The sequence below is a fragment of the Lissotriton helveticus genome, chromosome 1_1, assembly GCF_964261635.1.
Source record: "Lissotriton helveticus chromosome 1_1, aLisHel1.1, whole genome shotgun sequence".
Taxonomy (NCBI): domain Eukaryota; kingdom Metazoa; phylum Chordata; class Amphibia; order Caudata; family Salamandridae; genus Lissotriton; species Lissotriton helveticus.
In genome coordinates, this window is record NC_136057.1 from 1,359,352,363 (window position 1) to 1,359,366,417 (window position 14,055).

At 40.1% G+C, this 14,055-nt stretch overlaps 1 protein-coding gene across 5 annotated transcripts in view; it reads left to right on the forward strand.

The window, feature by feature from the left end:
- ENTHD1 (ENTH domain containing 1) overlaps nt 1-14,055 on the forward strand; it is a 1,583,016-nt gene that overhangs the window by 1,088,414 nt on the left and 480,547 nt on the right. For all 5 annotated transcript variants that reach the window (XR_013608914.1, XR_013608915.1, XM_078683401.1 and 2 more), the window contains exon 5: nt 4,229-4,365. Coding sequence is in view for 3 of the 5 variants with exons in the window: in XM_078683401.1 (XP_078539527.1) it covers nt 4,229-4,365 (137 nt within the window). In the remaining 2 variants the exon portion in view is untranslated. The remainder of the gene's footprint in view (nt 1-4,228; nt 4,366-14,055) is intronic.

Genomic DNA, 14,055 nt, shown 5'->3' on the forward strand with positions numbered 1-14,055 from the left:
TAATAGCTACATGAAAAATTTAGACCTGCGGGTAAATTTTAAAAAATCATTTTTAATGAGCAGCGGCCCGGGTAAGCACATTTTACGCCCGATTACCATTGATGGTCATAAGATGACTTCTGTAAAATGTTTTGTTTATTTGGGACTGGCCTCTGCTGCGAACAGCTCCTGGAGTGAGCATATAGCTCACGCCAGGAGCAAGTTCTCAAAGGCCACCAATTCGATTTTAAGTATACCTCGCCCTAAGACTACAGGTGCACTTTTAGCCGTACAGAAAATCTATAAACTTCAGTGTACATCGGTGGCCTCATACGGTGCTGAGATCTGGGGAACGGCTAACTGCTTACCTGTACAGCAGGAAGAGAATAGGTTTTGCAGGAAATTATTGAATGTTCCAATTTCTACCTCCCAATATGTATGTCACAAAGAGCTTAACATCAATTTTATAACCGATTTTATTCGGGCACGCCCGGCACTTATGTGGATTGCAGTTTGGAAGAACGAAGCAGCTTCCTTGACACAGTTGATCATCAAGGACTGCTTACGTTGCGATAAGTGTTTAGATATCCCATGGTTGAGTGGTGTGCTGGGTAGTTTGCGCAGTATAAAGATGGAAAGCATCTTTTGGGATTCCACACTCGCGGCCTCGGTCACTAAAAACGAATTGCAGAACACTCTGTACACCCTATATCAGAACAAGCGGGAGGAGGCAGAGGTTAGGAAGACAATCGTGCGCAACTATATGGCTATTGAACGATACAGTTATCCACTCCACAAATATTTGTCTATACCCATGAGCCGTTGGGAGACAAGCTTGTTGTTTCGTCTGAGAGCCGGCACAATTCGCTTTTCACTCTGCTTCCCACTTGGTTACAGCCCAAATTCTAACCTTAACTTATGCCCATGTGACGGGAGGAGTCTGCAAACTATTAGACACTTTATATTTTTCTGCAAATACTATACCAAATATTTTAAACAGTTTTTATGCTCTTATTTTAACAAAAAAAGACCAATCTGTTTGGAGGTAGCATATCGAACATTGATAGAATTAGATGATGTTGATCTTATCTTTCGTACCAGTACTTTTTTTTAAATCCGCAGTAAGGGCGCGAAGAACCATGATGGACCCTTGACATCATTACAAAAATATTCTGTAAATGGTTCTTCTTTTATATGTACTGATACGCTGTATACCTCTGCACAAGTCACTTTAGCATCTGTATATTGGATATTTTAACCATTTTTAATACATTTTTGGTTACCTGCTGTGATGTATTAGTTTTGTGTGCTTTTATGGGTACTATTGTATCCGAATAAAGTTGAACTGACTGACTGTATATGGACAATACTCACACCAGTATTTATACTGAATACATCTTACACCTGAAAAAATACGACATCTGCAAGATTTTGTCTTCTAAGACACTGAAAGACAGAAAGAAGATCGATAATGGCAATCCTAGAGGAAAAGGCATACACATCCAGCAGTGCTAGGCAGGTGCTGACATTAAAGCATGCCTCAGATAAGTCAAAATCTAATACTTCTACTCTGGCTCAAAGAACCTCTGACCCTGCTGTAAAGGGTAAGACTTGTGGTCAGCCATCAATGTCATTGAAGGACATGCAGAAACAAAGTTATCTTCCCAAGAAACATACACAAAAGATAAAAATGTCAATGCTGCAAAGCCCCGAGTTGCCCCAAAAAAGGCAAAAATTCCTGAACCAGTAATTTAATCAAATCTTGAACTATTCACAAATAGAGTGGCGATGACTATGGTCTTGGTAACATATCCTTTCACTCGGTTGACGAAGGACAAGCCAACGTGGCTAAAGCTGTCAAAGAAGCACCTGTCATCAGCAACAGCAGCATCGTAAACGGTTGCCAGCACAGAGTCGTCTATACCCAAATCTTTGACGACTTCTCTTTCATCTTCAACACCCTTGTCAACAGAGAAAATCTCCTTGTCAACATTCTGGAGCTTAATAGTGGTAGACATGCAGCTCTCAACAGTGCTCAAGAACAATCCAGTTGATGACGGATTTGCTGCAGCCCTTTCCAGTTTCCTTATTACATCCTCCTCATAAGCTATATTTGTGGTTTCTTCAGCCTTGGCAATTTTACCCCTGCTCTCTGTTCGTTTCAGTAGTACCTTCACAACCCAAAAGAAGATTTTACAATATGTGTTCTCTGGTCAGCAGGGAAATGACGGAGATGAGGAACCTGATCTTGTTTAAATTGAAGCCTCCTTTTTTGAGGAAGAGCACCAGACTGAGGCTCAAGAAGTTACATAACTACAGATCTGCACATACAATATGTGGATTAACCCTGGGCGTAGGACTACGCTTCACCCGCAGAGCGTGTGTAGTTTGCGCTACTACGTGCTACGCAAATTGCACGTAGCACAGTGCAAAGACGCATAGCGTAGAGTAGCGGGCATTTTTTGCTTGCTCGCGGTCCTCAACGTCAAGTTGGCGACAGCGAGCGAGCAAAATCAACATCCCGGCAAGACTTTTTCCTCGTTCGCGATCAGCAACATCAAGTTGCCGATCGCAAGCGTGGAAAATAAACATCCCGGCGCGATTCTCAACGCGGGGAGGTCAGGTTTCTCATTGCGAGTGGTCGCGTATGCTCGCAACCGCTCGCAATGAGAAACTACCAGTCCGTGTTGAGAAAGCTGCCGCTCGAGTACAAATCTACTTGAGCGGCAGAAAATTACCGCTTGCACTGTGCAAGATGCCGTTTGCAATGATTGCACAGTGTAGACAAGCCTCCAGCACTGGGCAATCAGAGCGAACAGTATTTTCCCTACCGCATACGCAGTTCACGTAGTTAAGCGTAGTCCGAAGTGCACTTTGGGTAGCGCCACAACGGAAATTAGGCCCAGGGTTAATGTGGATACAGAAGAGGGAAAAGACAGGGAAAGGTTTACGTTCCCAAGCACAGGTATTAAGCATAGTTATAGTTAGAATCAGTCTTTTTTGGAGTACCATTTACTGTGGCTGTTTCAGTGTTCTCTGGAACATGCTGAGTATAGAAAGCTATAGTAGTTGCCCCCCACCTTGGTGCTAATACTACGTCAATATATTATGTGGCCCTGAACCAGGGAACAAGGCTTTTGTCCTGATTTAGGCTTCAACAGAGTAAAGGCAGACAGGATGGTGGAAGACTTTATATGAACCACACTACCTTTACTCTGCCTGGCAAATTGAGAGATGTCCACTGGCACTACGGACATCTCCATACATTGGAAGGACCTGTCATCAGTGGTTCCTGGCAATGTTTTTTATTAAACTGTTGGTCCCGCACCATGCAAGTTTTCTCCTGTAGTGTGGGGATCCCTTTTTCTCTTGTTCTTCACCACCAGGTTTTGCCTGGAGGCACAGGAAAAAAAATACATAACGCTGTCCACCCTAAATTGGGCAGACGATATTATGTGCTTTCTCCGATGGCTCAGCTCTGTCGGGCTTTTGGAGGAAGGTTTATATGGACGGAGTATATTTTACTCTGACGTCATGAACCTGCCAGTTCATCAGACTCAAAAATGGGTGGACATAGACTATGGCGGAGGGGGTATTCGGACGCTATTGCGACGGAGAACCATCTCCTACAAACTCTGATTCTGGCCATTTGTCTTCATACTAAAATATGAAATCCTATTGAAGATTTGCTTATTAAGCCCATAGATGCTGTAGAATTATGATATGAAACACACAGATTTTGTTCTTAGTGTAACAGGCGCTTTTGTTTAGTAAAACAATGTAACCAGGATATAAACATTTTATGAGCACCTAATAGCTTTCAACAATACCTCTGAGCATCTTCTGTGGAATAGAGCCCTATTTTACTTACCTCTGTTGTGTGCACAGTGGGCAGATTTCACAGAGCAACTGCTAGACCTCATGGTAGGTAGGTAACTCTGGACCAATTATGTGTTTACCACTTGTCCCCTTAATCAATGTCAGGATCTCATTATAATTGACTAAAGTGTCCGTCGCCCTCTTAGAATATGCAGCTGAATCACCAGGGCTGATCTGATTTACCAGTGCTGTATATGGTTAGTGTCAGTGCCCTCTTCCATCAGCCAACAACATTGTAATTACCCCAGAGGACCAGAAAGTAATGTAATTTGTCTAGTAAAAATTAGATTGTCACACAGTTTACAAAGCGTTGTGAAACAAATGGTAGGTCTATTATCTTCTTATTCGTGACATCTTTTATCTTATGCAGATCCTCCTGTAACTCACGTTTTGCGTCAGCCAGTAATGTCGTCTGCATCACCAGGGAAATGTCCTTCTCTAACGAAAGCTGTTTTGATAGTCCATGAAGACAAAGTAAACAAATTGAGAACGCCTGAGATGGTGCAGGTAATTTTGGTCATTTAACAGCACACATTTGATATATATCTGCTGGGATTTGCTCAGAATATACTTATAGCAACAGTTTCAGTTTAGAATAATGTACACAAGTCATTGCTTTACTCAGATCATTCCCCTTGGGGAGGTAGTTCACCACACAAATAATTTTTATCAAAAGTGGGTTCAGTTCAAAATATATTTTGCTAGTCATTTTGTAACAACAAAAATGTTGGAGAGACACTTACATACAAATATCTATGCACGTTTAAAGTAACTACAACTAAAAAGTACCTAAAACAGTCATAAATGTATTCCAGTCCAGCCTTGGTGTATGTCCAGCTCCACACATGGCCTCCTCTCACAGGCAGGGTAACTTACTGCCATAGAAAACAGTGGAGGCAGGGACTTAAAGAACACCCCATACAAGTATTTTTGGATAAAATCATTTATTTTGAATTTTAAATTAGATGTATATATTTTAAATGTTAATAGTATCTTCAATTTGATTTATTTGTAAAAGCAAATGAATGAATATCGTATTAAAAAAATAATTAAACTTTTTAATTAAAAAGAATATAATTAATTAAAATTATTAAACACGTTTAAATAACTTTTAGTAAATAATAATTACATTTAAAAAGTATAGTGAGCATGGCGTTTAAATTTACTTGAAATAATAACTATAAATTAAATTACTTTATTTTATGTATTTAATTCGATAACATTTAAATTTAAGAGTTAATGTGCCGTAATAGTTTATTTGTTAAGTTATAGGTTAATATTAATTATTGTAAGTTAATTTGCATATTCATTTTACATTCAAATATTTTGTATCTTTTTTTGACTAAATATTGAACTTTATTATTTTTCTGTATACGTTAACTTAGGGATATCTCTGCCCCAGTGTCAAATATCTCTACCTACAAGTGTAAAGTTACTAATACTAACTTTACACTCCTACATCCTGTTCTAGAAGACTCCGTCCCCAGTTTGGAGGAGGGCGAGACATAAATCTGCACCTAGTAGTAAAATTACACTCAGAACGGGTGAATAGCAAAAAAATGTACGTTATTACAAGTTGCAATAGTAAACTTACATGCGACTAAATGTACACAAGTAACTTTTCGGTTTGCAGACAGGGCCCGTAATTTTTAACGCCTTCATTTTTGGGTCAGTCATGCGAAATCTGCATTGATCCCGTTTCATAAACTGTCCATTCTGTCTTTCTGTTAAATAACCACTTCCTCTCTTTACCACCATCATCATGACAGGGGGAACATTTCCAAACATTTCCACCTTGGCAGAAGATAACAAAAGATGTATGGGTCCTAAAAATTGTCAAATATGTATGCAAAATCAAATTCCGTTCATCTCCACCATTGAAGCTTTCATAAATTCGCATGCTTGAATCATTCCCTTTCGTCAGTCCGGGAATACCTGGTACTTTTAAAATAGCAATAAATAGTATTACAATTGCCATAGCCCAAACCTCAATTTAAATTAATGATCAAAATTCAGCTGCAAACCATTGGCTCTGTCCTTTTGTGAAAATGTAACTTATCTCCAGTGTCCTCGAGGAGGAATGTACCTGTGTTGCAAAGTTGCAAGGCTATTAGCAAAAACTCAGTCATTATAAATGTGCAGAAGCAGTTCTTGTTTTTCTCATGTCTTTGCATTAATAATATGTAAAATTTCTGTTGCACGAAAAATATTGTAGTAGTAAATGATCTTTATTTCGATTATACACAATAATCAAAAAAGATAAAAATCATGTGTTAAAAACAAGAAGAAAGAAGAAACACAATGGTACTTATTATAAAAGAGCACAAAAGACATGTAAAACCTTTTTTAGGCACAAACCAATTAAATTCATCCAATTTTAAAATATACATAAACGCATAAAATCCTGATTACGATAAGGACCCTGGCCTAGCAAGCACTTTATTATTACTAAGCACAAAGTATTTTATTCCAAAATAGGGCACCTTTTAAATAGCCGATGACTGCCGTCACCACCACCTGATCCTGTAAAAGTTGTAAGAATAAAAAGGCGGGGCAGTGTTGGGTGAAGCTCCTCACTTTTAAAAGTGGTAATAAGTATATTCTGCGAAGAAACTCATAGTATTTGCAAAAGAGTACCAGATGTATTTGGGTTTGGGGGGAACAATCGTCACAAGGGCAAATTAAAAGAGCATGAGGATCAAACTGGCCCGGTGGGAAGCAAATCATCGTACGGATAGTACCCATGAGAAATTTGGTAAGTAAGGATCTATCCGTAGGGGGCTTAACTGTTGTGAGATAATTTTCAGGGCTACAGACATTTTTCAACAACAGGAAAGATCTAGTAGAGTCATTCATCAGCACCCTGGCTACTATTTCCTCATTAACTTTATTAGGAAATAATTCCCTTAAAGCTCTGCGATCACTCTGTTTGATGAGATGTGTCTTATCGAAGATACCCGTGCGATCGAGGGAGTGGGCGGCCGATTTGATATAATTCATCCACTGTATCTTAAGCCCATAGGTGCAATCCATGCAGTACTCAATCACACTCCTATTGAACCACAAATTCTCATTAGCCCAAACAGAGATCCATAATATCAGTGGAGCCAGTTTGACCTGATCCTCCACGTAGTTTAGGCCCAATTCCTTGTGAATGACAAATGAGGAGCTGTTTGGGCCCACCCCCAGGAGCTTCCTACAAAATCGGTTCTCTTCCAGCTGGATTCCTTTACTCTTTTGGTACCCCCAAATATCAGCTCCATAAACCCCTAGAATCTCTAGAGGGACAAGTTAAGACTAACTGATCCCACAAGGCTTCTCTAAGCTCCGCCTTCCTCTTTGCTAGGGCACTCTAATAAGCCCTCTAAGCCTCCTTGATATTGTCTTGATTGCGAGGTAAGGTGTTAGATATGATTGGTGCGGTGCAAGTAAAAGTTTTAGTACTGCTCATTTATGTAAAACTATGCTATAATTCTATGTGTTTGCCCTGTGCAGAACATTATAAAAGACGTGCTATTTGGAGAACAGCTAATTTTATCATCTTCTTAGGCTTTCAGACTTTTCTGCTTGATGCTTAGAAAGGGTTAGATGCTCGTGATCCGTTTAATATTTAAGACTATTTACTTTTAATTTGATTGTTTACCAGATGTGCTGTGGCTACTTAATTTCTTAAAGGCACAATGCATTATTGCTATTATGATTATTTGGTTTTATACTAATTCCCTTGCTCTAATGACTTTTGCTTTCTATAATGAGAATATATTTGAATACATCTACACATAATGAGAACTAGAAAAACTTTATTGTGCAGGATTTCTTAATGGTCTTGACTCAGTGTTAAAGTTCATGATTCTCCCTTTCCTGCCCATTATCCCTCTTTATTTAATTAGGGGTGGGCATTGTGATTTGTGAGAAGTGACTGTGTTTTGCAGAATGTGCCTATATTTTGATTTGGGCTTTATGTCACGTGCAAAATGTGGCATAGTATGGTCTGTTGATGAAGGCGCATTATTAAATATTGTTGAAGATTTAATTGTCTTGACACTTTATTTTATATGGAGGTATTGGATTTTTGGGGAACTCAAGTTAGGTATAGTTTATTTGCAAGTTTATAGGTGTGGCGTTAAGGTTTTTGCGTTCAAGAGTTCCTTAATAGTCTAGTTGTGAGTGAACACTAATTAAGAGTCGAATTGTACTGTATTGTAATTGTAATTATATAGCACTTACTACCCCTGAAAAGGCATGAAAGCACTTTTCGGCAAATAGCACGCTACTCCAGAACCCAAAAAGGATTAGTGGTGAATTAGTATAAGGAAATATGAATTAACTTGAGCGGTGGACATGTGAGTCTGTTCGTTGGATTGAAATGGGGACGGGAAGGATAGAAGAGGACGAGTCTAGAAAGTGTTTATTAGGAGATCATAGTAGTAGTAGTGGGAGGGTTGGGGATGAGTAAAGGAGAGATGGAGGAGGGAAGAGTCTCTAGAAATGGATTAGGGAGATCAAAGTACTAAAATGCGGCACCGGATAAGTCTAAGGAGAGATACCTGGGCGAAGAATTTAGAAAGTTTGGGAGATCTTAGTAGTAAAATGAGGTTTGGGGTGCTGCAAGGAGGGAGAGAGGAGATCTAGTGGGGTTTGTTCTATGCACAACGGTAAGCTCTACCGATTCAAGGTTAGCGATCGCAGAAGGAAACCTAGCTCATTGTGTATGAGATATGCCCTGTAGTGATACTTCCTTCTTGTGGAGAATTTGATTTCTGGTTTGTTTCCCGGTACACAGACACGTTTAAAAGTTTATTGTTTTTTGTGTATAAGCTAATGTGTTTGAAAAGATTGTTTTGTGATTACATTGGTGCTTTATCACGTGGTGTATTGTGATGATTGAAATTACAATGGGTGCAAATCTGGGTAACTCTAAAAAGAGCCTACTGACAGACATACAACCTCACCCCCCAGTTGGGAGTCCGACTTGTGCCATTCTGGCATGCATGTTTGCTTATGGTTTAAAGAGTAACACAATCTACTGCGAATTACAAAAAGCTACAATTTCCTGAGATTGGTGCGTTTTAATTCAAGAAACTTGCTTACCTCATGAGATGTAGATTGTTTGACACAAACCCACAATGAAGACCTGTGCAGTTTAAAACATTAAATTGATGGAATGTGGTAGCCAATATGAAGGTGCTTCAGAAAATGTTAAAAGATCAGATGGGTAAGGCTGTGCGTGACTGGAGGGACACTATGTTGCGGTTGATGAAAAGGGCGTGGCATATGAAGTCTAGGAATGATCCAGTTAAGGACAAATCAAAAGAAATTAAAAATAAAAATGATAAATATAGCAATTCGGATAAAAAGAATGGATTGTTGACTGTGACTAATTCGCCACATTTTAATGAGGTTGGTGAATTAAAGTTGGGTCTAGAGATTGGAATTTCAGTATGACAATTTTCACTGAGAATGGGACAGCAGTTGCTCAGAATGGTCCTTCAAAAATCAAATTGAGTTTGCAAGAAATTATAGATTCAAAAGCGGATTAAAATAGGGTTCTGAAATTGACATTTGATAAATCGGGCAATATAAATTTAGAAGCAAGCAACGTTGCATATCATGCACATGAGAACAAAAGAAGAATTCGTAAGCCAGATATAATTGAACAAACAGAAAATGAGATACGAAAAGAGACGCATACAGTTAGGAGTGAATTTAAGAAGAACTGTGGAAATGATTAGAGATTGGGAGAATGTGGAAATGTAGAGGAGTGAATGCCATTGAAAAATGAAGGAAGGAGAGCTATGAATTAATGAGTATTATTCTCTAAAACAAATTTCTACTCTGAGAGAAGTGCCAGGAGGAGCTTATGTTTATGTGCAATAGAGCAGACAGGATTTATAAACTTATATGAAAGATTTTCCAAATCTTAGAGAAGAACCTGAGTAATGGTATTCGGAAGTGGAAAGAACTGTACCTGTGTGAAGATGTTTTGAAAATAATTGGATGTATTGTTCACAATCATAGTACGAAAGATGTTTGGATTGAATATAAGGTGGTAGTGAAGTGGCCAGATCAAGAACCACATAGGGATCCACCAAGTTATAAGCCTTTACCAGTGGTGATGGAAAATATGGTAAAGTTATTAAACATTTGAATGCAAATGTTCCAATGAAACAGTTTAACTGGCTAGTAGAATGGAATGGAAGATACAGTGACAGAGGTGCTTTGGGTTTTATTTAATCTTTTGTGTTGGGTTTGCATCTGGATGTGAGTTAGCAGCTTCTGCAGAGAGTGATATGTTGGCATGCGAAGTTACTTAACAAAATCTTAGTTAATGCAAAATATTTAATGATTATTGGGAGTCTAAAAAGAAATTGTGAAAGGAGAAATTGATGTTGGCACAGACTAAATTATTTTAACAAGGAGGGCAATCATTTGGTACCTCAAGGAGGTGGGGCACAGTTGCAGGGTCCTCCTGGAGGTGGAGGTGCTTTTCGAGGTAAAAGTAGAGGTTTCAGTAATAATGTTATTAAGGGTATGGTGAGATCTGGAGCTTGCTATATTTGTGACAAAGGAGGTCATTGGAGTATTTAATATAAGCATATTACTATTTAGGGGTCGATTCTGATCTCGGTCAGAAGGGCTCCGAATTGTAATTGCCTAAACCGGTTTGGACCCTATGTTTCCAACCGAATTGTACCCTGTTCCGAACAACCAAGTACAATGCGAGGATCTCGTCAGCATCATTCGAATTGTTACCGAACCCGAACCTGTCAGTCTGTCTCGTTCAGAGCCGAATCGTGCCGCACAATGGACCCAGCTTCCGAGCGAGCGAGTACGATTCGGACAGCTGTATCGACTCGGTCTCAGCGAGACGAAATGGCTGTCGGAATCGGACTTCTGGGGCTGTAGCTGGCCCCCCTTCACCCAGGGCACTCCGAATCAGTCACGGGGGGTGCCCATGGGTCGCCCTGATACAAGCATGCACAGTGTGGCGGTCATCATGGGGTGCCCGCCACAGGGTGTAAGCTTTTCCACAACCACTCCTTTTTGCTATGGGAGCCTGTGTATGCGATCGGTATACAGGCTCCCATTGAGTTCAATGGGAGTCCGAGCGATTCGAGTCCGTCAGCGTACAGATGCATCGTTCTCATTCGGTCGGACTCTCACAGCATGATTCGCTAGGAAAGCCCTCCGGATCTGAGTCATACGGAGGGCTTTCCTAGCGACATCGGAATCTGGCCCTTAATGTAAAATTACATGATAATTGGACACAAATAGTGGCTCAAATGGACCCTATGAAATAAAATATGGTTCCTGTGGCACAAAATAGGATGAACAAGTTAACAGTCCCAGCGGCTTCAATGCAGAATGTGCAAAATGCAGGGCAGTTTTTCCGAACTATGCCTATGGCTTCACCTCTTCCACTGCAGCTACAGAATAGAAAAACAGAATGTCCACAGAATTTCCAACTTCAACAAAATGCAGTTCAAACTCAAGTGAGACAGTCAGTAATTAATTTCCATAATTTGCGACAACCTTAAGAGTTCCACAACGAACGTGTAAGGTACAGTGAGAGTGCCTGGGTGGGAAGATGACTGCATGCTTGGTGCAGTCCTAGAGGTAGGCCACAATGGCCTATTTGTAGAAGGAGTAGGTAATGGCCATCCCGTATAATTTTTTGTTGATACTGGTGCTACTCGTTCCACAATTAAACAGGTGAAAGTTTCTATTCCACCACTCTTGGAAAAAGACGTCCAAATAGAAGGTATTTCAAATAAACAAGTGTTCAAAAAGTAGTCAGCAAATGTTTAAGTAAAAATAGGTGGAGACATCAGTGAAGGTTAAATAATGATTTGTGAAACCAGTCCAGTAAATCTATTGGGTTGTGACCTGTTGAGTAAATTGAATTGTCAGTTTCAGTTTTTAACGTCTTTATTTCGAATTATTCTTCATAAAAGACATACATATGAACAAAAATACATAAAATAAAATACATTTAGTTTAACAGTCATAAGTATTTATAAACAAACTAAACAATAAAATAACGAGAAATAGTTAAAAATCTCAATTAAACGTACGTATAAAGACGTCAAGGGAATATTTAAAACATTAGAATATATATTTATATATAAAAAAAAAAAGCAGATCATCAATACTGGTCAGCCCATAATATAGTGGGCTAACATACTATTTAGGTTATTCTGGACGGAGAGCTACGAACTGACTTAACCCTTATTAACCAGGCCCACCCAAGGAATTTGGCCATTCCAATGGATAGCCATTCAGCAGTATTAGTTCTCAAAATATACAATGCTTCACTACTCACTCGGGTGTTAAGTCTAGTACATATAGGTTTTAGCCATTTGTATCGTGGTTCACGGTAAGCAGTGCATACAAATAGAAAATGACCTAATGTTTCCTTACAATCGGTACAACAGGGACAGAGGGATGACTCTGACTTCTGCCAGCCACTAGTAAAAGCCCTTAGTGGCAGTGTACCTACACGAAACTGGTGGTATAGTTTCCTATCTAATGTTTTAAGGATAACATCCCAATAGGTCTCTGTATGGGGGACTGCTTTGTGGAGCAAAAACTGGCCTGTCAAGTTCGGTTTCTCCGAAAGAGCAACGTGTTCTTCTTTTACCGTGGACCAAAAGAGAAGTTTAAAATCTTTCTTTGTGGGAAAGGTATGGGAGCCCGGTTCAGACCAAAGCAAGGGAAGACCCATTTCAATCAGAGTGTTCCTAATTAGCTTAAACCATAGTATATCACCTGCCCCCTGTTGCATTCTCACATCCTGTAGTTCTTGAGCAAACATGGCAAGTTCCGGGGTGGACCATATGCGTCTCCATAACGCCACCATCCTATAAAGGGCTTGATGTTTGATGGAATGAAAGCCCATATCCATCAAGAGTGGTAGGACTGGTGTTGAGGACGGGAGACTGACTAGATTTCGAAAGAATTTATTCTGAATCCTATCTAGGACAGCCAAGTCCACACAACCCCAAATGTCAGCCCCGTATAATATGGCTGAGCTAATTTTAGCACTATAAATTTTGAGAGCGGGCAGTACTCTTTTGGTCAAAGAACACCGCTGCTCTTTCACTAAGCAACCGGACAGGCGAGCAAATTTCAGACTAAGCGCCGCGATTTTCTCTTTCCATCTTAACCTATAATCTATTGTGACACCAAGATATGTCATTACTTCAACCTGCTCCAGACTAGACCCATTCATTGAAACATGGCCCCGCAGTGGTTTATTTTTTGTCAGGACCATGAACTTGGTTTTATTGATGTTAATTTCTAGATCGTTCTCATTACAGAAGTCTACGAATTTGTTTATAGCTACCTGTAAGCCCTTCTGTGTTTTAGCCAGTATAAGAGTATCATCTGCGAATATTAAAAGGGGAAATTTAGTCCCACCCAGTGAAGGAGCATCAGTGGGGGTATCTGAGAGGAACTTAACCACTTGGTTAATGAAGAGTATGAATAGGGTGGGGGCCAGGACACAGCCCTGTCTCACTCCACGGGTCACGGGGAAGGAATCTGTGACCTGGCCCTGACGACCCCATCTGACTCTAGCAAAATTCCCCTCATGCATCCTGATGGTAAGTTCTAGGAGTGCGGTTGGAACACCCATCCTCCTCAGAGCTGCCCACATCTTCCCTCTGGGGACCAAATCAAACGCTGATTTGAGATCCACAAATGCAGCGAATATCGTGCCACCTCTCGGGAACACAGTTTTCCAATAGATCATGACAAATCTTAATGTCTGATCAACTGTGCTTATATATGCCCTAAAACCCGCCTGCAGTGGAGACAGAATATCAGCTTCTGTCATCCATGAGTGGATTTTCCCTAGCAACATTCTGGCTATTACCTTTTGTATGGCATCAATAAGACTGATGGGTCGGTAGTTTCCCGCATCAGTTCTGTCCCCTTTTTTGTACACGGGCAAAATCTCGGCCCCTTTCCACGAGTTGGGGATCCTAGTCCCTCTGGCTATCGCATTCGCTAAAGTTGTTATGTACGGGACCCAATGCGCTTGGTCATACTTAAAAAGGTCCGCAGGGATACAATCCATACCTGGAGCTTTACCATTCTGCACTTGTTTAAGAGCAGAAATAACTTCCGTTTCAGTAAAGACAATGTGATCAAGTGAGGGCACCGCAGACTGTACACTGGCATATTCCCTAATAA